Raw genomic sequence first — 26,018 nt, forward strand, 5'->3', positions numbered from 1 at the left:
AGGATGGAAACTCTAACAACATTTTAGAAGCTAAGGGGGAGGGAGATAACCAGTATTTGCATTTTCCACGGGTGGATTGTAGATAGTAGATCATCAGAGCGTATAAAAATGCCAAAAGAAGATGTAGAAGGAGATGAAAAAAGAGATCATTGCAAACTAGGATATGTCAAAAACGCAAATTTTTCTTACTTCCGTGTTAAAAAGAGTCTCCTAAAATATCTGTCATCATTAAAACATATTGAAACAGAAGATTGAAAATGCTGCCTTGGTCGCACATTGTCACGCCTCTGTCCGTCAGTACAGTGATATATTACATGTAGGACGACGTGCACATGGGGATGGGTACAATATTTTCTACTCTTATATATCCCAGTATTGCCGAGTAGCAATTCACATAAAATGAAACAATGGCGTTGGTACGTCTTTGTTGCCATGAATTATACCATGAATTGATTAACGTGGACCCCGACTTAAACAAGTTGAAAAACTTATTCGGGTGTTACCATTTAGTGGTCAATTGTACGGAATATGTACTGAACTGTGCAATCTACTAATAAAAGTATCAATCAATCAATCAATTGCACAAAACGTCACGTGCTGTTGCAGACTTGGAACCGGCTCAAGCACTTGGCGTGGAAACAGGCAGTCATGCGGACTAAACAGGACGGCCTAGACGTAATGTTACATTTTTTAATGCCAACAAATCGAAAAAAAGGTTCTCCGAAGTACAGTAATGTAAGTTAGCTTGGTGCTAACATACATTGGATATGACAGAGACATGTTACCAATTAGCATTAGTAATTTTAAATGGCGATTTTAACACCTTCACCTTTGTTAATGAGAGCTATAACTATGATGGCCTTTACAATCATGCAGCTGGTGTGTGATACGTACAATACTTACAGTACAAATACTTTGTAGGACTCAACAAAAGACAGGACTGGCACATTCAACTTTATGGCAAAGGACTACTTCCTGACTACAGCAACACATTGTAGTCTATACACTACTGCTATCTAGCATTGTGGAATTGCAACTGGATGAAAAGTTTATTCCATAATACTTGCAAGTTATATTAAAAACTGTAAAAAAAACTAAATACAACAACCAGATAGTACAGTTATCAGTCACATCACTGTTACATCTTACATAAATAATAGATTTGATTATTAAAGTAAATAACATTTATTAACACATGGACCCCGACTTAAACAAGTTGAAAAACGTATTCGGGTGTTACCATTTAGTGGTCAATTGTACGGAATATGTACTGAACTGTGCAATCTACTAATAAAAGTATCAATCAGTCAATCAATCAAAAACATGGAAGTACCAAAAATACCGGTAGTAACAGTATCGTTCCCCAGGTACCGGGAATTGGCAGAAGGTACTCATCTCTCTGTGTACAAGTTCTTTTAAATCAGCACTCACTTACACGGAGCTCAAGAAGACTTTGTGAAGGGTTTTGTTACAAGTTGCGCGTGTCTAAAAGCTCTGTGTTTAAAGGGGGATGTGAGCAAAGAGGAGAAGAATGCAAATTCTACATCCATGCAACTTTAGATTTGTGGTGTATTTACTAAAATAAACTTATTATAGCCCCTGATAGGACCTTTTTGAAGGAAAACAATTAGGTTTGCGTAAAAAAATGTTTTTTCCAAACATGAGTTTGTGTGGACGTTGCTTTCAATAAGAACCACATTTTTATAGTGTCTACCAAGACATGTACCTACTCAGTAGCCTAGTGGTTAGAGTGTCCTCCCTGAGATCGGTAGATTGTGAGTTCAAACCCCGGACAAGTCAAACCAAAGACTATAAAATTGGCACTCAGCATCAAGGGTTGGAATTGGGGGTTAAATCACCAAAAATTATTCCCGGGCGCGGCACCGCTGCTGCCCACTGCTCCCCTCACCTCCCAGGGGGTGAACAAGGGTGATGGGTCGAATGCAGAGAATAATTTTGCCACACTAAGAGTGTGTGTGACAATCATTGGTACTTTAACTTTTAACTTTAACATGTAAGTTAGAACTATACGGTACTTTTGTATTAGAAATGGCAACAGCGGAGGATGCATGTGCATGTACGAGCCAGTCTGTCCTACACAACAAGAGCATAGTGAAAAAGAAGCATCTTATTAACTACAGCGCAGACTACATTGGCGGACTTGTACAAAGCACTTTGGGTAAATTTCTACCGTATATGGAAGTATCCGCTGACGTCACAATTGGGAAAAACTTCGCTAATAAATGATAAATGGGTTGTACTTGTATAGCGCTTTTCTACCTTCAAGGTACTCAAAGCGCTTTGACACTACTTCCACATTTACCCATTCACACACACATTCACACACTAATGGAGGGAGCTGCCATGCAAGGCGCCAACCGGCACCCATCAGGAGCAAGGGTGAAGTGTCTTGCTCAGGACAAAACGGACGTGACGAGGTTGGTACTAGGTGGGATTTGAACCAGGGACGCTCGGGTTGCGCACGGCCACTCTCCCACTGCGCCACGCAAAAGAGAAGTATAAAGTAAGGCAAGATTGTTTTATAAATATTTCCTACATGCTTCCATGGTTGAATTTCAAATTTTCTGGGCTTATGCAGATCCCAATTACACAAAAAGAAGTACCACTAGGTAAGAAAAGTTGGTTTTGCATAACGAGTCACCTTTAGAGTGAAACAGGCTGTTTGTCAGCTGGTGAAGATGTTGAGGGTTGAAGTTAAAGCAGCATTACCAAATAAGGTAGGAGGAAGTGCTGAGTAGTCAGGTTGAAAAGGGAGGGGTTAGTCTCAAATGCCCTTCAAACCCCAGCCCCTTACCCGCTCAATACCCCGAGAACCAAGTTAAGCACAAAGAAGGATCCGATGATGATTAAGGTGACAAAATACACCCACGGCCACTTGTACCCTACTGCGTCATTCACCTGGGGGGGGACAAAGGAGCGTTAGAAGGGGAGGAAGGAGGTTAGATGCTGAACGGGAACATGAGCATTTCTTTACTGGAGGGATGGATGGATTCTTGGAGCTGGAAGTTCACGTCAGCTAATTGCTAGCTTAATGAAAGACTGAGGAGAGGAGGCGTTATAGTTAGACACCCAGAACAGCAAGAACTTCCTGGCCTGGATGCAATGTTACTGCTGTCCTCACTTATGGCAGCCATGTGAGTTCAATAGTACATATATATTTATTTTATATGTTGTACAGAAGCAGATTACAATTAATAGAAAACAAAATAACAATACTGTAATTTTTGTAATTGTAAGTTTTTACGCATTTTGACATTTTGGTCTATGTGTATGTCAATTGTTTTGCCTTTAGTTTTTTTGTTGTCTTTAAATGAAATATAAAAGTGTTTTGCACTCCCAAGCCATCGCAATTTTATGAAGAGGAAACAAAATGTTTTGAAGGTGTAATTTATTTTCTTCAAATAGTGAAATGAGTTGGTGTATTCTTGTGTATGTTGTTGTGAATCATGTGACTATGTGTTGAACAAACCCCATTTCCATATGAGTTGGGGAAATTGTGTTAGATGTAAATATAAACGGAATACAATGATTTGCAAATCCTTTTCAACACATAATCAATTGAATGCACTCCAAAGACAACATGTTTGATGTTCAAACTCATAAACTTTATTTTTTTTTTGTAAATAATAATTAACTTAGAATTTCATGGCTGCAACACGTGCCAAAGTAGTTGGGAAAGGACATGTTCACCACTGTGTTACATCACCTTTTCTTTTAACAACACTCAATAAATGTTTGGGAACTGTGGAAACTAATTGTTGAAGCTTTGAAAGTGGAATTATTTCCCATTCTTGTTTTGTGTAGAGCTTCAAACGTTTAACAGTCCGGGGTCTCCGCTGTTGTATTTTTTGCTTCATACTGCGCCATACATTTTCAAAGGGCGACAGGTCTGGACTGCAGGCGGGCCAGGAAAGTACCCGCACTCTTTTTTTTACAAAACCTCGCTGTTGTAACACATGCTGAATGTGTCTTGGCATTGTCTTGCTGAAATAAGCAGGGGCGTCCATGAAAAAGACGGTGCTGAGATAGCAGCATATTTTGTTCCAAAAGCTGTACGTACCATTCAGCATTAATGGTGCCTTCACAGATGTGTAAGTTACCCATGCCTTGGGCACTAATGCACCCCCATACCATCACAGATGCTGGCTTTTGAACTTTGCGTCAATAACAGTCTGGATGGTTCGCTTCCCCTTTGGTCCGGATGACACAATGTCGAATATTTCCAAAAACAATTCCAAATGTGGACTCGTCAGACCACAGAACACTTTTCCACTTTGCATCAGTCCATCTTAGATGATCTCGGGCCCAGAGAAGCCGGCGGCATTTCTGGATGTTGTTGATAAATGGCGTTCGCTTTGCATAGTAGAGCTTTAACTTGCATTTACAGATGTAGCGACGAACTGTGTTTAGTGACAGTGGTTTTCTGAAGTGTTCCTGAGCCCATGTGGTGATATCCTTTAGAGATTGATGTCGGTTTTTGATACAGTGCCGTCTGAGGGATCGAAGGTCAAAGTCATTCAATGTTGGTTTCCGGCCATGCCGCTTACGTGGAGTGATTTCTCCAAATTCCCTGAACCTTTTGATGATATTATGGACCGTAGATGTTGAAATCCCTAAATTTCTTGCAATTGCACTTTGAGAAATATTGTTCTTAAACTGTTTGACTATTTGCTCACGCAGTTGTGGACAAAGGGGTGTACCTCGCCCCATCCTTTCTTGTGAAAGACTGAGCATTTTTTGGGAAGCTGTTTTTATACCCAATCAGGGCACCCACCTCTTCCCAATTAGCCTGCACACCTGTGGGATGTTCCAAATAAGTGTTTGATGAGCATTCCTCAACTTTATCAGTATTTATTGCCACATTTCCCAACTTTTTTGTCACGTGTTGCAGGCATCAAATTCTAAAGTTAATGATTATTTGCAAAAATCAAATATGTTGTTTTTGTAGCATATTCAACTGAATATGGGTTGAAAATTATTTGTAAATCATTGTATTCCGTTTATATTTACATCTAACACAATTTCCCAACGCATATGGAAACGGGGTTTGTACTTTGTAGTTTATTAATGACCAGGTAATTATTTAAAAGAATAATGTTAATATGTTTGGTTTCGGGAAGCAAGTCCTAATGCTTCTTTTAAAAAAAATTCATTGTCTGTGTGTTTTTGTCTTGAAGACGGGTTTGAAATTATGTTGAAGATGATCGACTTGTCCAGGGTGTACCCCGCCTTCCGCCCGATTGTAGCTGAGATAGGCGCCAGCGCCCCCCGCGACCCCGAAAGGGAATAAGCGGTAGAAAATGGATGGATGGATGGATGGATGATTATTTCTTAATATTATTTTGGAGTTAGAAATAATCCAATGAAAAAAAGACACAATAAGTTAATCAAAGGTAAATATGTCAAGTCTAGTGTGCTGTTGTATATATTGTGATAATAATAATATACATTAAAAAAAATCCTTCCAAAGCACTTTATGCTATACTTTATCTTTTAAACATTGTTTGTCTAGTGTCCTTAAAAGGGGCAAACATTTTGATCCAACAACTAAAAATAATTATTCCAGACTGTTTTCTTTTCCGTGCAACTTTTTCTTTGCGTTCGAGCAACACGGCTGACCCGAGGGATGAATAATTCATTCGAGCGGTGCTTGTTCTTGGCAAAGCACCTACTTATGGAAACACTTGAAGGGTCTCTGCTAACCTCAGGTGAACTTTTTAATGTGGACTCCAAAAACAACTGGCCTGCTTTATAGGTGGGTGACTGCGTCGATGCTAACGTGCGTGTGTTGGTGTGTGCCCATTTGTCCATCGCAAACAGGCTGTGATGGCCTCTCGCGCTCGGATGACATGGACGTAACAGATGGCTACGCTACAGCTTCTTTCGTATGCAAGCGTGCGTGTGTGTGTGCGCACTTGTATTCACAAGTGACCCCACTTAGGACTTGTTCACATGCACTGCAAGTCAATACCGATTTTGTATCAGATTTTTTCGTGTTTGTGTATGCAGTGCAATTCCGAATTTTACATATCTGACTCAGGCCTCTTTTGCATATGGATATACATTTGGATCTACAGTACAGGCCAAAGGTTTGGACACACCCTCTCATTTCAATGCGTTTTCTTTATTTTCATGACTATTTACATTGTAGGTCACATTACGCCTGTACTGGCTCACCTGCACTGGCTTCCTGTGCACTTAAGATGTGACTTTAAGGTTTTACTACTTACGTATAAAATACTACACGGTCTAGCTCCATCCTATCTTGCCGATTGTATTGCACCATATGTCCCGGCAAGAAATCTGCGTTCAAAGGACTCCGGCTTATTAGTGATTCACAAAGCCCAAAAAAAGTCTGCGGGCTATAGAGCGTTTTCATTTCGGTTTTGGGCTGCAGTACTCTGGAATGCCCTCCCGGTAAAAGTTCGAGATGCCACCTCAGTAGAAGCATTTAAGTCTCACCTTAAAACTCATTTGTATACTCTAGCCTTTAAATAGACTCCCTTTTTAGACCAGTTGATCTGCCGTTTCTTTTTCTCCTATGTCCCACTCTCCCTTGTGGAGGGGGTCCGGTCCGATCCGGTGGCCATGTACTGCTCGCCTGTGTATCGGCTGGGGACATCTCTGCGCTGCTAATCCGCCTCCGCTTGGGATGTTTTCCTGCTGGCTCCGCTGTGAACGGGACTCTCGCTGCTGTGTTGGATCCGCTTTGGACTGGACTCTTGCGACTGTGTTGGATCCATTATGGATTGAACTTTCACAGTATCATGTTAGACCCGCTCGACATCCATTGCTTTCCTCCTCTCCAAGGTTCTCATAGTCATCATTGTCACCGACGTCCCACTGGGTGTGAGTTTTCCTTGCCCTTATGTGGGCCTACCGAGGATGTCGTAGTGGTTTGTGTTGTGGTTTGTGCAGCCCTTTGAGACACTAGTGATTTAGGGCTATATAAGTAAACATGGATTGATTGATTGATTGTCACGGAAGGCATCAAAACTATGACACCTGTGAAGTGAAAACTATTTCAGGTGACTACATCTTGAAGCTCATCAAGAGAATGCCAAGAGTGTGCAAAACAGTAATCAGAGCAAAGGGTGGCTATTTTGAAGAAACTAGAATACAAAAGATGATTTCAGTTATTTCACCTTTTTTTGTTAAGTACATAACTCCACATGTGTAAATTCATATTTTTGATGCCTTCAATGTAAATAGTCATGAAAATAAAGAAAACCCATTTAATGAGAAGGTGTATCCAAACTTTTGGCCTGTACTGTATGTGCCATGCGTCCCTGATTTTGAACGCTACTGCGCTGAGGTCGCATTCATCTGCCCAAAAAGTAATCAAAAAGCGATGAGCGTCATAATTATTCAACAAAAAAGACAAAATAAATATTTGACAACGGATCAAAAAATAGGTGAAAATAATGTTTAAGGAACTCACGTGAAAGTTCCACCACTGCTGTATCCGACAATTCGCCCACAGACATGCTCGACAAGCAGACATCAAAGCAAAATATCCCTTAAAACTTTCTTAATCTTCTATGTCCAATAATTCGGTTAAAAAAATGTTGACTTTGATTGATAAAAATCCTTGAAATTCCCACAAATGTGCCAGTACTGAGACACATTGTGAAGTGAAGTGAAACATATTTATATAGCGCTTTTCTCTAGTGACTCAAAGCGCTTTACATATTGAAACCCAATATCTAAGTTGTATTTAAACCAGTGTGGGTGGCACTGGGAGCAGGTGGGTAAAGTGTCTTGCCCAAGGACACAACGGCAGTGACTAGGATGGCGGAAGCGGGAATCGAACCTGCAACCCTCAAGTTGCTGGCACGGCCGCTCTACCAACCGAGCTATGCCGCCCCGGTGTGGAAAATATGTTTACTTCCGTAAACATTGCACTGCGGTTGATGTCATGACGTCGGGTAACCATGCCGATCAGATTGCATTTTTTTTTTAGAAATCGCATTTTTTTTTGTAGTGTGAACGGCCATTAAAAAGGTTGGATTTGACAAGAAAATCCGAATTGGACACCTGACCCAGCAATGTGAATGCAGTTTTGATATGCTGCTTTTCAACATTAAGAGTTATTATATTGCAGCCAGAACGACTTGCAGCATCATGTGATGATGGCGCTGCATATAAGACAACACACACACACACGCACACACACGCACGCACGCACACAAACACACACACACTCCAAAAAACAACAGCATGAAGCTCTTACCCACTCAACACCCCCAGAACCAGATTGAGGACGAAAAAGGAGCCGAAGATGACGAGAGAGACAAAATAGACCCATGGCAGCTCATAGCCCATAGCATCCTGCATCTGAGAGACAGATAGAGACATAGATATATAGAGATAGATATATATGACAGGGTTAATAGAAATAGTCGGTGGGTTAAGATGGGGGAAACAGAAGACGAAAAGAGTAGTGCATGTTATAAAGAGAAGCAGGTGTGACGGGTTCATAATGGTTGATTATGATTCAAAATAAAAGTCAACGTTATTTAGATCTAGACGGCGTGGTTTCCGCCATCCTAGTCACTGCAGTCGTGTCATTGAGCGGGACACTACGCCCACAGTTCCCACAAGGAAGCTTCACCGACCGAGAAGCCAGATACTGTCCCCGGGCACTACATAATGGCTGGTCAGTGCTCTTCAAGAGAGGATGTGTCAAATGTAGAGACTACATTTGTCTTTACATACAATGTGCATGCGACAGTGAAGATCTTCTTATTCTTCTTAGTAGTGGGGGTGTCTAACGATACTGATGCACCCGTTACAACTGCTGTCTCGTTTGACTGTGTCGAACCAAAACAAATGATCAGGAAGCTTCTTTCAGTGACAACAAGTGACAGTTTGTACTAAAAAAAAGTCAGAGGAAAGTCTTGTGTTTGACTGTGATTTATGTTGTCATCATCAATATGAATGGAACTAAGAAAAGGGCACAATTCTAAGGTGTGGGATAGTTTTGATCGTATAGCGCCAAATTGAACGAATGTTTAAGTTAACTATCGGTCCATTTTCACTCCTCATAAACATTATTTTTTGCAGTTGTTTCAAAAAACGAAACAATTTAATTACTATAATTTTATTTGCAGGTCGGATACAGTAACCTTTTTTAAATCTAGCAGATGGCGAGATTACAAAACAGTGCCAATACAGCTATTGCGTGTGCCATACATTCACTGAAGCGTCATTTACACATCACTCAATGTCCTTGGCTGTCAAACTTATTTCTAACATTTCGAGATCTATAATCAATAATTTATTTGAATACTTTTTTTAAATCGCTTTTATAGAATTCTAATATTTTTTTTGCATTCTTAAGTTTTCTTCTTTTTTTAATTGTTGAGTGTATTTTATAACTCTGTGAACTAACTGTTAACATGTAATTAATTTATCAGGATTAATTGACATTAAGAAGAGCTGTGGATTAAATATTAACTTTGCTTCTTCTTACTCCTTTTTGGAACAGTGCAAAATGTAAAAAAACATTGTTTCTTATTGTAAAATAATAAGTGTGTTAGAGACAAATTAACCATTCCATAGCATGTTATGATAATCACAATCTGTGTCATTAAAAAGTGAGCATTATTATTGGGTGTCTGAATTTTTTTGCATCGAGGGCCCCATACTGAAAAATGAACACATTTGAGCGCCACTTTGATACAATTTCTACATTAAATATGCTAAAAATAATTCAATGTACAACAGTATAAGCTGAACTATTTGGGGAAAAAACATTGTTTATTAGCTTTTCTTAGCAGTTAGTGTCTTACATGACTCAATACTAATCTATTTATTAAATTTTTAGAATATATCTAGTGTAATAGAAAAGCAGCTGTGGGCCGAAAATGTCCTCCAGGTTGCGCTTTGGACACTGCTGTCGTTAATGATCTTGTTCATTAACTAATTTAGTACAAGCGCAAGGATGCAAAGATGCTGCTATAAGTTGTGTATTTGAGATCGATTGATTACAACACCTGAGCGGCGACAGAACCAAGGCTGTCAATGAAGTCTCTCCAGAGAGTGGTGAGAATGGCGGAAAATATTATCAGGACTCCTCTTCCTCCTATCCAGGAGATCGCAAAAAGCCGCTGCCTGACCAGGGCTCAGAAAATCTGCAAAGACTCCTCCCACCCCCACCAAGGACTGTTTTCACTGCTGGACTCTAGGAAGAGGTTCCGCAGCCTCCGTAGCGGAACCTCCAGCTTCTTCCCTCAGGCCGTAAGACTCTTGAACGCATCATAACTAAATTATCCTCTCAACTCCCCCCAAAATGGATTAACTCGCTGGAATAAAAAAGAAAATATAACATACATCCATAAACATGGACACATGTGAAAAAGTGCAGTTTATTTACCTGTACAGTAATCTATTTATCTATATCTGCACCTTATTGCTTTTTTTAAAATCCTGCACTACCAAGAGCTAATGCAAAGAAATTTTGTTCTTATCTGTACCGTAAAGTTCAAATTTGAATGACAATAAAAAGGAAGTCTAAGTCTAAGTCTAAGTCTAAGTAATGGTGGTAGAACTTCACAACAAACTGCTGGGCCAGCATTAAAAGCATTGTAAACAACTGCACAAAAAGCGTACCGCCAACAACATTTTAAAAAGGCTAAATAAAATTGCTAGATGCAGACCACTTAGGATAAATCCATCTTAACCACACTACCATCTTGTGGAATTCACCAGGATGTTGCCTACAGCCACAAGCAATTGTTTTTTGACCTGGCGCTAATTTGGCGACTAGAACAGCCTTTGGGAGCATTTATGGTATTTTTGTGACCGGTTGTGTGTGACAGGTGGAAGAAAACAGCGTGTTAGCAAAGGGGGTGTAGAGCACACACACACACACACACACACACACACACACACACACACACACACACACACACGCACGCACGCACGCACGCACGCACGCACGTACACACACCTGCCAAAAAGCTAAGTATGTCTCTTCAGGGCGTAATGCATGTATGCATGTAGGGCACCACAGAGGACGCCCACTGCTGCGGTGCCCGGCTCACCCAGTACAGCACGTCGGTCCAGCCCTCCATGGTGATGCACTGGAACACGGTCAGCATGGCGAAGGCAAAGTTGTCGAAGTTGGTGATGCCGTCGTTGGGGCCCTCCCACCCCATTTCACACTTGGTACCGTTGTGGTTGCAGTGGCGGCCATAAGCGCCGTCGGGGGCGCAGGGGGCTGGTTTTTCCTCCGCTCTCGTGCCTGAGATGTTGAACACGGGAAGAGGCAGAAGACTGATCAGTCATTGTTGGGACATGGAGAAGGGGGCGGGGCTTGATGTATAGCGCAGGAGAGTATTTCGCTGGCGCTTACCCAGTGGAGCGCTAATGCCTCTCTGGGGACCGATACCATCACTATAACAACACTCTAGTCCACTTCCACCTGAGGGCTCCTTTATATAAAACTGGCTCAATCATTTATGGCAAAGCTCTGTTGCAATTATTGCTAAAATCCTTCATACCCAGGAGCATAAACGTCGGCATTAATATTTAATGGACCGGTTTTAAGTGGCATTAATAGGACGCTAATCGTGAGAGCGTGTACCTGTGTGCCCGTGGACACAGGTCTTGTGCATCTTGCCCATGAAGAGCTCCAGGCCGATGATAGCGTAGATGATGATGACGAAGAGGACTAGCAGGGCGATGTGAAGCAGAGGAACCATGGCTTTGATGATGGAGTTCAGAACCACCTGTAAACCTGCAGACATCACAGGAGAGAACGATCAGGATGCCCAAATATGGACAATTCATACCACGTTAGCCTGTTGTCACTAGCGATGGATATTGTTTGCATTTAACAGATAGTAGTACCAAAGTGGTACTCTAACAAACAGTGCGGGTGCTTAAAAAATTGAAAACATGGACATTTTTGGAACAAAACATGCCTTTTTATTTTTGTCTAATCGTCTCAAATTAAACAGACAACTTCTCCAAGGATATAAATCAAAAGATAACTAAGTAATACATTAAAAAATAAGACAAAAAATATATATTACAAATTGTCTTAATCATTGCAGCAATACAGAAAATAGAGAACGTGCAAAAATGGATTCTGGTGTTGCAATATATTACTTAAACAATATCACTACTACTACATTAGTTACATTATATTGTACAATATCACTACTACAACATTACTTACAATATATTGTACATCGTCATTAAAGTTAAAGTTAAAGTACCAATTATAGTCACACACACACTAGGTGTGGTAAAAATATTCTCTGCATTTGACCCATCACCCTTGATCACCCCCTGGGAGGTGAGGGGAGCAGTGGGCAGCAGCGGTGCCACGCCCGGGAATCATTTATGGTGATTTAACCCCCACTTCCAACCCTTAAAGCTGAGTGCCCAGCAGGGAGGTAATGGGGCCAATTTTTATAGTCTTTGGTATGACTCAGCGGGGATTTGAACTCACGACCTACCGATCTCAGGGCGGACACTCCACCCACTAGGCCACTGATTAGGTGGCCTAGTATACTTACATTACTTACAATATATCACTGTAAAATGTAACTACTTATTATATGTATTACTTGTCAAATATCACAACCAGAACATTACTTACAATATATTACAAGCACAATATTACTGCTTCTACATTACTTAAAATATATCACTGTACAATACCACTACTACTACATTATTTACAATATATTACTTGTAAAATATCATGACTATACCACATTACCTACAATATATGACTAGCACAATATCACTGCTAGTACATTACTATAATATTTTACTTGTAGAATGTCATTACTACTACATCACTTACGTTATATTGTACAATTTCACTATTACTATATCACTTACAATATATTGTACAATGTCACAAGTAATATATTACAATATATCACTGTACAAGGTCAATACTACTACATTACTTACAATATATTACTTGTACAATTTCACTACTGTTACATTACTTACATTACATTACTTGTAAAATATCACTACTATTACATTACTTACAACATATTACTTGTAGAATATAATTACTACTACATTATTCACAGTATATTACTTCTACAATATCCCAATTATTACATCACTATGATATATTATTTGTATAGTATGACTAATTACTTACAATATATTATTTGTACAATATTACCACTACTACATTACTTACAAGATGTTTCCTGTACAATATTACTACGACTACACTACTTACAGTACTTATACAATATAACTACTAATCATTACATACAATATATACTTACAATATTACTTAAAATATATTATGTCACTACTACTACATCACTTACAGTATATTACTTGTGCAATGTCACTACTACTACATCACTTACAGTATATTACATGTCCAAGGTCACTACTACTGCATTACTTACAATATATTACTTGTACAATGTCACTACTCCCAAGTTACTTATAATATATTACTTTTACAATATCACTACTACTACATTACTTACAATATATTACTTGTACAATGTCACTACTCCCAAGTTACTTATAATATATTACGTTTACAATATCACTTACAATATATTACTTGAGCAATGTCACTACTACTACATTACGTAGAGCAGGGGTCTCAAACACGCGGCCCGTGGGCCAATTGCGGCCCGCGAGACGTTATTTTGCGGCCCGCACCTTAATGTGAAAATTTAATGTTAGTGCGGCCCGCAAGTTTTACATGGATGGCGCTTTACAGCGTCATACTTTTATACCCTCCATTTTTCCAGGGGGCTCCCAATTTCAGTGCCCCTCCAGGGATAATCTATCTCTCGAATTTAACAACATTATTAAGAGGGTACCGTGGAGGCAGTGCCTTAAGCGTTCTCTTCAACCTGCACAAGAAAAGTGCCAGCCCAGTCGCATGTTGAAGTCAGAATTAATAGACGCAGTAAGCGACTGCAAGACATACTTGATCAACAGCCACACAGGTCACACTGAGGGTGGCCGTATAAACAACTTTGACACTGTTACAAATATGTGCCACACTGTGAAGCCACACCAAACAAGACTGACAAACACATTTTGGGAGAACATCCACAACATAAACACAACAGAACAAATACCCTGAAACCATGCAGCCCTAACTCTTCCGGGCTAAAATATATACCCCCGCACCTCAACCCCCCAACCCCAGCCCCCTATTGTAGCCAGAAAGAGTTAGTTATATATAACTTTTACAATATCACCACTCCTACATTACTTACAGTACATGTACATTATTGCTACTACTACATTACTTACTATATATAACTTGTACAATGTCACTAGTACTGTAGTTCATTAACTTTGATTTTATTCAGCCAAACAACACAATTAAAACACGAGCAAGCAATTCATCATAATTCAATTCAATTGAGTCCAAAAAGGAGAAGGAAATTCGACCCCCGCTCACTCTTTTGTTACAATTACCATAACAGTCTCACTCAAATCATTCAATTACCCATCTTCCCATTCACTCTCTAGTCCAGGCAATACAAACAATCTTTCACACACTTTTAAGAGTAGTTTCAAGACTTGGATTATTTTAAATGTATGTTGCTTACTTACCTTCCTTCTCTTTCCATGTATAATTTAAACAACATCCCAGGTAATAATTTATTTTTCACTTTATGAACTCTTTGTACAGCTTACATGAGTTTTACAGCAACGTTTGTGGTCAAGTGCAATGCCAAGGAATTTGTTTGCATGTACTCTTTTAATTGTTACATCATTAATCATCAGTTTCAACTGTGTATTTATTTTCTACAGTTACAAAAAAGCATATATTTAATTTTGTCCAAATTCCGGGAGAGTGACATTACTTCAATTGTGTTACTTGTACAATGTCAGTATTACTGCATTTACTTACACTATATTACTTGTACAATATCACGACTACTACATTACTTACAATATATTATTTGTACAATATCACTCCTAATACATTACTTACAATATATTATTTGTACAATATCACTACTACGACATTACTAAAAATATATTACTTGTACAATATCACGACTACTACATTACTTACAATATATTATTTGTACAATATCACTCCTAATACATTACTTACAATATATTATTTGTACAATATCACTACTACGACATTACTAAAAATATATTACTTGTACAATATCACTACTACTACATTACTTACAATATATTACTTGTACAGTATCACTACTACTACATTACTTACATTACGTTACTTGTAAAATATCACTACTATTACATTACTTACAACATATTACTTGTAGAATATAATTACTACTACATTATTCACAGTATATTACTTCTACAATATCCCAATTATTACATCACTATGATATATTATTTGTATAGTATGACTAATTACTTACAATATATTATTTGTACAATATTACCACTACTACATTACTTACAAGATGTTTCCTGTACAATATTACTACGACTACACTACTTACAGTACTTATACAGTATAACTACTAATCATTACATACAATATATACTTACAATATTACTTAAAATATATTATGTCACTACTACTACATCACTTACAATATATTACTTGTGCAATGTCACTACTACTATATCACTTGCAGTATATTACATGTCCAAGGTCACTACTACTGCATTACTTACAATATATTACTTGTACAATGTCAGTACTCCCAAGTTACTTATAATATATTACTTGTACAGTATCACTACTACTACATAACTTACATATATTACTTGTACAGTATCACTACTACTACATTACTTACATTACATTACTTGTAAAATATCACTACTATTACATTACTTACAACATATTACTTGTAGAATATAATTACTACTACATTATTCACAGTATATTACTTCTACAATATCCCAATTATTACATCACTATGATATATTATTTGTATAGTATGACTAATTACTTACAATATATTATTTGTACAATATTACCACTACTACATTACTTACAATATGTTTCCTGTACAATATAACTATGACTACACTACTTACAGTACTTATACAATATAACTACTAATCATTACATACAATATATACTTACAATATTACTTAAAATATATTACTTTTCTTCTAGTTTTATTTCATGGTTTGAACAGTTTAACTTTGACCAAATTGCAAACAAAAATTTTGGTTTAGGCCAAAAACATGTAAAATAAGATTTTAACATAAAAACCAGCGATGAAGTGAAACTGCAATATTTGAAATGTGATGTGGCGAGGAACAACTGTACAGTAATTTCATTCTTAGCAATTTCTAAAAATGTCCAAAATTTTTAATTTATTTTAAAAGTGAAAACGTGTTAAATATGTACCACATTACGAACATCTGAATAAATACTCAATAAATAGCGTTCATGAAAAAATGTGCTTTGTAAATTAATTTCATTGTAAAAGCAGAAGTTTAAATCCGTACAAATTATCATGGCAACAATTGAATGTCAAGTGAAAGAAGGTAAAACATAGTAACACAAACTGAAAAAAAAAAATCACAATAAATCAATAATCAGATCAGATGAAGCAATAGTAGACAAAAAAGTGTGTGATTGTGTACCCAATACAAGCTCAATGCTTCATTTCATCACAGTCTTCATTCACACCTGCTCCCCTAAAGTATTGCAGCCTTCCCTTGGTTTCCTGAATGGACACTTACTGGGTACTCCAGAGACCAGTCGCAGGGGTCGCAGTACTCGGAACGCCCTCAGTGCCTTGACATCGAAGCCCGCTGCCTTGCCTCCAATGGGAGCCGCCCCGTCGCCTTTCGTGGCCTGTTCCAAAATTGCACTGAACAACCTGCAAACACATATTAAGTCACATTCACACTGTAGCCAATCACTGCTGCTGCTATCTTACTTATGCCAAATTCCATACACATTAACATGCATGATGTCACATAACTATAGAAATGCCACAGCGCTTTTATTACTTAGCTCTAGCTTGCCAGGTACGAAAACGTTGGGGTATTTTAGCCAATATTCTCATCTTTAATTACATTTACATAGTGCAGCTGGTAACCAGAACGATCGTGCATGTTGTGATAAAAGCATGAAATTTGATACACTTATAGCCAAAGGCATTCTCAAAAGATTTGGATATGGAGCCAACATGAATTTTCAAAATGGCGCCCATGGCAGCCATCTTTCAAAATGGCTGTCGGGTACAACAGTTCGCTTATGAATGATGGATATAATGTGATGTTTCAGACTTATTTACCATACGTAGAACTTGGTAAATGTCTTTTGGATCATTTAAATTTGTCATTAAATATTCAAGATGGCTGACATCTTCAAGATTGCAGCCATCACTTTTATGACTGTCTGATATGGGTGATCTTTGTGTCAAACCAGTATTATTTTTTATTTCCTTTTCTTTGTGCAGAATTCAAATTTGAAACTTTACAATTGGCCAGAAGCTTCCTTCTAACTCAGAAATGGTAACCACAATAGTCACATTTGGTGACCACTGGTCACCTACAACAAGATGTCAGCCATATTTCTGAAATTAAATCTATAATTTCCAAGTTCAGTAAAAACCTTCAATGACTAAGCCCATGTGATCTTTATTCCATATCTGACCAGAAAGTTTGAAACTCAATCAATCAATCAATGTTTATTTATATAGCCCCAAATCACAAATGTCTCAAAGGACTGCACAAATCATTACGACTACAACATCCTCGGAAGAACCCACAAAAGGGCAAGGAAAACTCACACCCAGTGGGCAGGGAGGATTCACATCCAGTGGGACGCCAGTGACCATGCTGACTATGAGAAACCTTGGAGAGGACCTCAGATGTGGGCAACCCCCCCCCCCCCCCCGCCCCCCCTCTAGGGGACCGAAAGCAATGGATGTCGAGCGGGTCTAACATGATACTGTGGAAGTTCAATCCATAGTGGCTCCAACACAGCCGCGAGAGTTCAGTTCAAAGCGGATCCAAGACAGCAGCGAGACTCCCGTCCACAGGAGACCATCTCAAGCGGAGGCGGATCAGCAGCGTAGAGATGTCCCCAATCGATACAGGTGAGCGGTCCATCCTGAGTCCCGACGAGCGGTCCATCCTGGGTCTCGACTCTGGACAGCCAGTACTTCATCCATGGTTATCAGACCGGACCCCCTCCACAAGGGAGGGGGGGGACATAGGAGAAAGAAAAGAAGCGGCAGATCAACTGGTCTAAAAAGGAGGTCTATTTAAAGGCTAGAGTATACAGATGAGTTTTAAGGTGAGATTTAAATGCTTGTCTGTGTCTGTGTCCAGGCTTGATCTGGTGTGGGACCGCTACTTGTCTGACTCTCTGAAAGCTGCTACGAGAGCAAAGCGCGGCACTGTAATTCAGAGACGTGTGGTAGGTGATGCAGCCATTCCCAGGAACTGGCAAAACATTCTTGGAGTTTATAGCAATAAGACCGAGTTGTTTGCCTTTCTCTCGGAGGCTCTGCTCAGACGGTTTGTGCAGGGGGATAAACAGCTTGTCATCCACAAGTGACATGGAAGCCCTTAGCAAGCCACCTTTCCCAGACTGGACATCGATTGCTCCTTGCACGCATGAGGAAGCGGATAGTCGCATGTTATTGCACGTAGCCCATGCAGCAAGAAACGGCCACCACAAAATTATGATTCAAACAGTTGATACTGATGTTGTGGTGCTGGCTGTGGCAGTGGCTCAGACTCTACAACCAAAGGATGAGCTTTGGTTGGCTTCTGGTACTGGTAAGAATTTGGCAGCCCATGAAATTGCAGCAGGGTTTGGGCCCGAGAAAGTATGTGCACTACCAATGTTCCATGCATTGACGGGTTGTGACACTGTGTCAAGCTTTGTTGGCCATGGGAAAAAGACTGCATGGGCTGTATGGTCTGTGCTTCCAGAACTTACACATGCCCAGTTGAAAGTGTCTTCAGCCCCAGATGACATACCACAGGAGGTAATGGCCACAATTGAGAGGTTTTTTATCTTAGTCTATGACCGAACCAGCACATGTACAGAAATCAATACGGCAAGGAGGACGTTATTTGCAAAGAGGCACAATGTGCAAACAATCCCCCCTACCAAGGCTTGTTAAGAGAGCTGTATACCAAGGAGGGCATGTGTGGGGTACATACAGTCCTGGTGTCAACACCAGAACTACCTTCACCGTGCGAATGGGGCTGGTCAAAGTCACCTGAAGGGGATTATGAACCCTTCCAGACATGCCTACCAGATGCAGGCCAGTCAAGTTATGAACTTGTCTCATGCAAATGCAAGAAGGGTTGTGTTGGGCAGTGTACGTGCAAAAAATCCCACTTACAGTGCACAGCCCTTTGTGTCTGTGAAGGCGAGTGTGACTAGTCTTCCCTGTGATAGACCCCAGGTTTCCCTTGCTTAACATGAGCATTTTGAGATAGAAAGAAGATTATTAAAAATTCCGAAGTTCCCAATTCAAATTCTGCATCAAGATAAATGTATAATTAAACATAGAGATCATCCATATCTAACCAGTTGGCGGCCATTTTGAATTTTCTATGAAAATGTTCCACTATCCAAAAGACATTTACCAAGTAGTATTAATGGTAAATAAGTCTGAAATATCATATTAAATCCATCATTCATGAGAAAACAGTTGGCTGCCATGGGCGCCATGTTGAAAATTCATGATGGCTCCACATCCAAATCTTTTGAGAATGCCTTTGGCTATAAGTGTACCAAATTTCATGTTTTTATCACAAAATGCTCAATTCCTTTATATTTTTTAACTAACCTATTGTACTAACATGGCATGATGCAAAACCCAGATTTTCAATGGTGGGTGCTACCATTTTATAATTGACACTCTGCACGTGAGTACCAATTGACTGAGGCAAGTGATATTCCAATTGTATCACACTGTATCCATGTACAGTAGGTTGGTAGTATGCCAGCTGTTATGGTAAATGGTAAATGGGTTATACTTGTACAGTGCTTTTCTACCTTTTTTAAAGAACTCAAAGCGCTTTGACACCATTTCCACATTCTCACACACATTCACACCCTGACGGCAGAAGCTGCCATGCATATGCTAACCAGGACCCATCAGGAGCAAGGGTGAAGTGTCTTGCTCAAGGATACAACGGACGTGACTGGGATGGTAGAAGGTGGGGATTGAACCAGGAACCCTCAGGTTGCTGGCACAGCCACTCTCTCAACCGCGCCACACCGTCCCACCGCCACGCTGTTAGCATTGCCGTTTTTTAGAGATTCTCCCAGGACTGAGGACTTTATATTTATAGTACCTTTGTACTGTAGCTAGGCACAGCTGTAGCATTTTAATATTTTGAATATCACATTGAGATTTTGCACGTTTGGGGCCATCAACTGAAGCAAGAGATGTTCCCATGTTATTACATCGTATCCGCATGTTGCCAGCAGTTAGAATTATTAAGGCTGACATTTTTCAAATTCAATCAATCAATGTTTATTTATATTGCCCTAAATAACAGGTGTCTCAAAGGGCTGCACAAGCCACAACGACATCCTCGGTTCAGAGCCCACATAAGGGCAAGGAAAAACTCACAACCCAGTGGGATGTCAATGCAAATGACTATGAGAAACCTTAAATTGAAAGTAGGTGGCTGTTAAGACTTTAACTACATAATACTTGTCTTGCTATGCTCGAAATTTTGCATTTTGCATATTACATTGACAGATGGTGACATGACCAGGCTGTACCCTGACTTCCGCCCAAGTGCAGCTGGGATAGGCTCTAACCACCCCGTGACCCCGAAAAGGATACGTGGTAGAAAAATGGATGGATGGGTGGATTTTGCATCTACTGAAGCAAGACATGCTCCCATGTTATTGGTGTGTATCCCAAGCATGATTGTTGATAACAATAACCATTGTTGACATTTTTGGGCTAATTTAAAAAAAAATTAAACAGATGACGGCTAAGGACCTGATGTTGACTTGTTAGGATTCTAAAACATTTTTTGTGGGAATTGTCACAAAATTCCGATTGGCAGGTAGGACCCGAATGCAGCTGAGATAGGCTCCAGGGACGAGCGGTAGAAAATGGATGGATCTCATGTACATCGCACCTGTCTTGCTGGGCATTAGCTTCAGCATTTTGCATATCAGATTTAGATTTAGCACTTTTGCTACAATCTACTGAAGCAAGGTAGTGTATCCACACAGGTTGCCAGCAGTCTGCATTTTTAGCATTGACAAATACAATAGGTGGCTGGTAGAACCTCAAGTACATAGTAGGCCATTTCTCTTTCTTGGCGCTATCTATATCATTTTGCATATGATATTAAGATTTGGCACGTCAGCAAAATTCTACTGAAACAAAAGATATTCCCATGTTATCACACTGTATCGATGTAAGTTTATAGCATAGTACAAGCTGAGAGCATGCTAGCTATCGGCATTGTTAGCATTTTCGGGTTTTTGGAATAAATTGAATAAAACGTTATATCCGGGGTCACCAACCTTTTTGAAACCAAGAGCTACTTCTTGGGTACTGATTAATGCGAAGGGCTACCAGTTTGATACACACTTAAATAAATTGCCAGAAATAGTCAATTTGCTCAATTTACCTTTAACTCTATGTTATTATTAATAAGACTAGCTAATTCGAATCTTTTTGAAAAAATTAAAAAAATAATTTATGGAACATCATTTGTAATTTTTCCTGATTAAGATTAATTTTAGAATTTGGATGACATGTTTTAAATCTGCACTTTGTTAGAATATATAACAAATCGGACCAAGCTATATTACATATATACAAAGACTAATCATTATTTTTTCGAGATTTTCCAGAACAACAATTTTAAAAGAAATTCAAAAGACTTTGAAATAAGAGTTAAATATGATTCTACAGATTTTCTAGATTTGCCTTAATATTTTTGAATTGTAATCATAATAAGTTTGAAGAAATATTTCACAAATATTCTTCGTCGAAGAAACAGAAACTAAAATGAAGAATTAAATTAAAATGTATTTATTATTCTACATTTACTTGAACATTGATTTAAATTGTCAGGAAAGAAGAGGAAGGAATTTAAAAGTTAAAAAGGTATACGTGTTTAAAAATCCTAAAATAATTTTTAAGGTTGTATTTTTTCTCTAAAATTGTCTTTCTGAAAGTTTTAAGAAGCAAAGTAAAACAAATAAATGCATTTATTTAAACAAGTGAAGACCAAGTTTTTAAAATATTTTCTTGGATTTTCAAATTCTATTTGAGTTTTGTCTCTCTTAGAATGAAAAATGCTGAGCAAAGCGAGACCAGCTTGCTAGTAAATAAATACAATTTAAAAAATAGAGGCAGCTCACTGGTAAGTGCTGCTATTTGAGCTATTTTTAGAAGAGGCCAGCGGGCGACTCATCTGGTTCTGACGGGCTACCTGGTGCCCGCGGGCACCGCGTTGGTGACCCCTGCTTTATATGGTGGATAATGCAGTCACACTTGACCAAATCAAATGTACTGGCAGAGCAAACACATCAGCGTTCTTTTTCGCGGAAAGCAAACAAGACATGCGTGAACACAACTTTAAAATATGGCAAACTTTGAATGTGGAATAAGAAAAATGTAAGCCTCAGCTGAGCTGCTTTTAAATTGAATTGTCATCCATATGTTGACTTTATTAATAATGTAGGAGGGGCAAATCAACTCTTGACACGCTTCAAACTAAATCTGCTGCTGTCAAAATGTGCTTAAGAATAAAAAACATATTCATGAATGTTTGCTTTCTGATTCACACATGAGAATATTAATATTAACAATTATAACACTTTGCTTTAATGTGTTTAGCAGATTTGAAATTGTTTTGGACTTACATGCACGACTAGCCACTTCTTTAGGTACACCTGAGCCTCCTTAAAACTGGATCAGTGTTTTTGCCTTTAAAGTAGGTATTAATTGATATGCGAGAAAGCACAAACCATGTCACCCTGCCACTCCTCCCCTACATGCAACTTGGGGTTCACGTGAGTCAGTGGGCACGCGGGACCCAGGGCTTGATGCAAGTTCAAGAGTGTGAAGGAAATCTAAACATTTTGAAAATACTTTCCATATTCATACAATCTAGTCTAGAAGTGTCCAATGTGCTGCCTGGGTGCTAAATTTTTAACGACCAAAGGCACATTCAAACATGAAAAAAAATAAAATAAAAGAGTGGGATAAAATAGCATACAGGTGAAATGCAACAGTACTAATGTTGACTCCAATAACACAAAGCTGTTTTTCTTCTTTGCAACTGTTATTGCTCAAAAAATAATAGTAAATCAAAATCAATATTGTGATGAATTATTAACATATTGAAGGCTCTTATTACTTCACATAACAAATTCCCTCTGAAATATTTTTTGGGGAAAACATTGCATATTTTGTTCCCATCCGTCCATTTTCTATCGCTTGTCCCTTTCGGTGGGTGCTGGAGGCTATCTCAGCAGCATTCTGGCGAAAGGCGGAGTGCACCCTGGACAAGTCGCCACCTCCTCGCAGACCCAACATAGATAGACAGACAACATTCACACTCACATTCACACACTAGGGACGATTTAGTGTTGCCAATCAACCTATCCCCAGGTGCATGTCTTTGGAGGTGGGAGGAAGCCGGAGTACCCGGAGAGAACCCCCTGTTTTCCATAAAATAAATATGTTTTCTATGACAAAAAGGGCATAAAACAAACATAAAAACCATAAACAAATATTACAAACTTATAATCGAGGAATTGATCTTTTGATGTAGAGATTTAAGCACTGAAAGTAAAAAAATGAAAAAATAATTTATGAATTATTTTCAACACTTTTATGAGTGGGGCCTTTTTGGATCACTGAGAATGTTTTAACTGCCATTGCTGAAAAATAATATTTAATACACATCAATGTTATCAATTATTGACCTATTTAAGGCTGAAAGATACTTTGCATCAAATATTCCACTTTAAACACCTTTTGGGGGGAAATATTGCACATTTTGTGTTGTTTCCATAAAAACATGGTTTTCTTTAACAAAAAGGGCATAAAACATTTAAAAAATTATTCGAAAAATAAATCTGAAGTTTATCTAGGGATTTAAGTGTTTCAAAAATGCAATTCATAAATGACTTATTTTCAACATCTCGGGACCAAACTTGAGAGGAGCCCTGAAGGTTGAAAAAAAATCTGATGGTCTTCGAAACGAAAACTATCCCAATGTCTCCCATATGCTCTGATTTTTCAGTGTGCGGCCCTCAGTGGAAGAAGTTTGAATACCCCGATATACAGTAGTCGTAAGGGCGTGCCATCAGAGTCAATGCAATATGTCCCAATTTTTTCAAACATGGGTTCCTGAGACTTCTTTTAGTCATCCTGTCACATTAAGACGTCACCACCAAATTTCAAGGCAATCCGTTAAACTGGGGGCAGGGGGTAAATATGATGCTTCACCCCCGTGTTATGACAGAAAACGGTGCAGCGCCCCTACCCTCTAATCGCATAATCTAAGTGTTGATCACATAAAAAAAAAAACTAACAAAATCAAATTAGGGCATTTAAATGTGTTGTAGTATTCTTCTTTCAGGCCAGTTTATGTATTAATTTGGTATTCATTCGTACATGTAAACATCCTGATCGAGGGATGCGTATAAATGATGTCGGTGCCTGCTGACTGACCAATCAGGTTGCTTGGTGGGACCTATTAAACAGCAAAACAAACAGCTGGCTAGCTAAAGAGAACATTTTTAAAGCTCATATTACTTAAATTGTGGACATCAAGCAGCGCTAATGAGCGCTCTCTATTTCTCTGAGATCTTTACAAAAAAAAAAAGTCATATTATTCCATTTCCCATCTGCTGCTCGTTCAAAGGCCGGCGAGTGTGTGTTAGTCATGGACACTTATCAATTAGCACCGATGAAATGGCCACTTGAAAGGAGCGCTTAAGCGACATCTTTACCTGCCTCCTCCATTGGACTTGCAGTGCAGCACAGGCTACTAAAAAGAACGACAACTATGTGGTTTTTGGTCTTAAAAGACAATATGGTCAACATTGCCTACATTTTTATGCATGCAGAAAGTATTCATTCATGCCCACGCTGCCAGAACATGTTGTCACATTTCCTGATTATGTGCGTCCTCTTCCTCCACACTGTGAAATGTGCGTCACTGTTTTGACTGACATTTTTTTGATCGTTACATTCCATATTCTGTTTCATATGTCTCCAGCCAAACATGATGTCTATTTTCAGCTAATGATTACATGAAAAGTGAGCTATAAGCTGTTCGCAATAATTTGGTGACTGCAATATCCACATAATATTCAAACATTTTCTTGAATTAAAACCAATGTACTTTTTCACATTCTCCAGTGTTCCCCACAAGATATTAATGCACTTGTGGTGGTGGTTGTGGAGAAGGGATGGGTACCTGTGGAGAGGCGGAGCCGACGGGCCGACGGCGGGGCAGGACACGCTTTGGCCCTGCTCAAGTAGGCGGCCAGGAGGCGGAGAATGCGCCGGAACGAAGAGGCGGGGCGTGCCGGGAGCGACGCTGCAGCAATCGAGATCAGGTGCGTGGCTCACACACCGTTTCACAATCTGCCTATTTCTTCACAGTGTATAAAAAGGGAGAAGGAGGAAAAATCAAGGGAGAAGAGGTGGAGTGTCCGCAGCAGATACAGCAGTGCCGGAAGAAACAAGAACGATCCGAAAATGAGCCCCAGACGAGGACGACGACAACGGCAGCTGAAAAGCAGACCGGAACGAGCAGCGAAGAAGGAGCTGAAAAGCGACCTGATCGACACAGCAGCTTTCTTACTGTATTTGAAAAAATAAAGGAGTCAAACCTGCTCAACCAGGTGTCCTTTCTGGGCGGTCCACGCAACCCGCACGACGACGGCAGAAGTCTGTCACAAATGGCGCCCAATGCGGATGGACCATCGGAGGCAAGGGAGGACGATTTCCTCCGGGCGCTCGTCGCGGCGTTCACCGAGCTGGCGGAAAGCAGCCGTCAGAATTGCCGGCTCCTGCTAGCACTGGCGGACCAAACGGGTA

At 39.4% G+C, this 26,018-nt stretch overlaps 1 protein-coding gene across 2 annotated transcripts in view; it reads right to left on the reverse strand.

Moving 5' to 3' along the window:
- cacna1c (calcium channel, voltage-dependent, L type, alpha 1C subunit) overlaps positions 1-26,018 on the reverse strand; it is a 349,919-nt gene that overhangs the window by 111,552 nt on the left and 212,349 nt on the right. The window contains exons 5-8 of one of the 2 annotated variants that reach the window (XM_061912264.1): positions 16,684-16,823; positions 11,612-11,764; positions 11,070-11,269; positions 2,816-2,919 (exon numbers count right to left, since the gene is read on the reverse strand). In XM_061912264.1, coding sequence (XP_061768248.1) covers positions 2,816-2,919; positions 11,070-11,269; positions 11,612-11,764; positions 16,684-16,823 — 597 coding nt within the window. Of the gene's footprint in view, positions 1-2,815; positions 2,920-8,254; positions 8,359-11,069; positions 11,270-11,611; positions 11,765-16,683; positions 16,824-26,018 lie in introns of both variants that reach the window. The other variant, XM_061912263.1, reaches the window with a different exon arrangement.

The sequence above is a fragment of the Nerophis ophidion genome, linkage group LG10 (genome assembly GCF_033978795.1).
Source record: "Nerophis ophidion isolate RoL-2023_Sa linkage group LG10, RoL_Noph_v1.0, whole genome shotgun sequence".
Classification (NCBI taxonomy): Eukaryota; Metazoa; Chordata; class Actinopteri; order Syngnathiformes; family Syngnathidae; genus Nerophis; species Nerophis ophidion.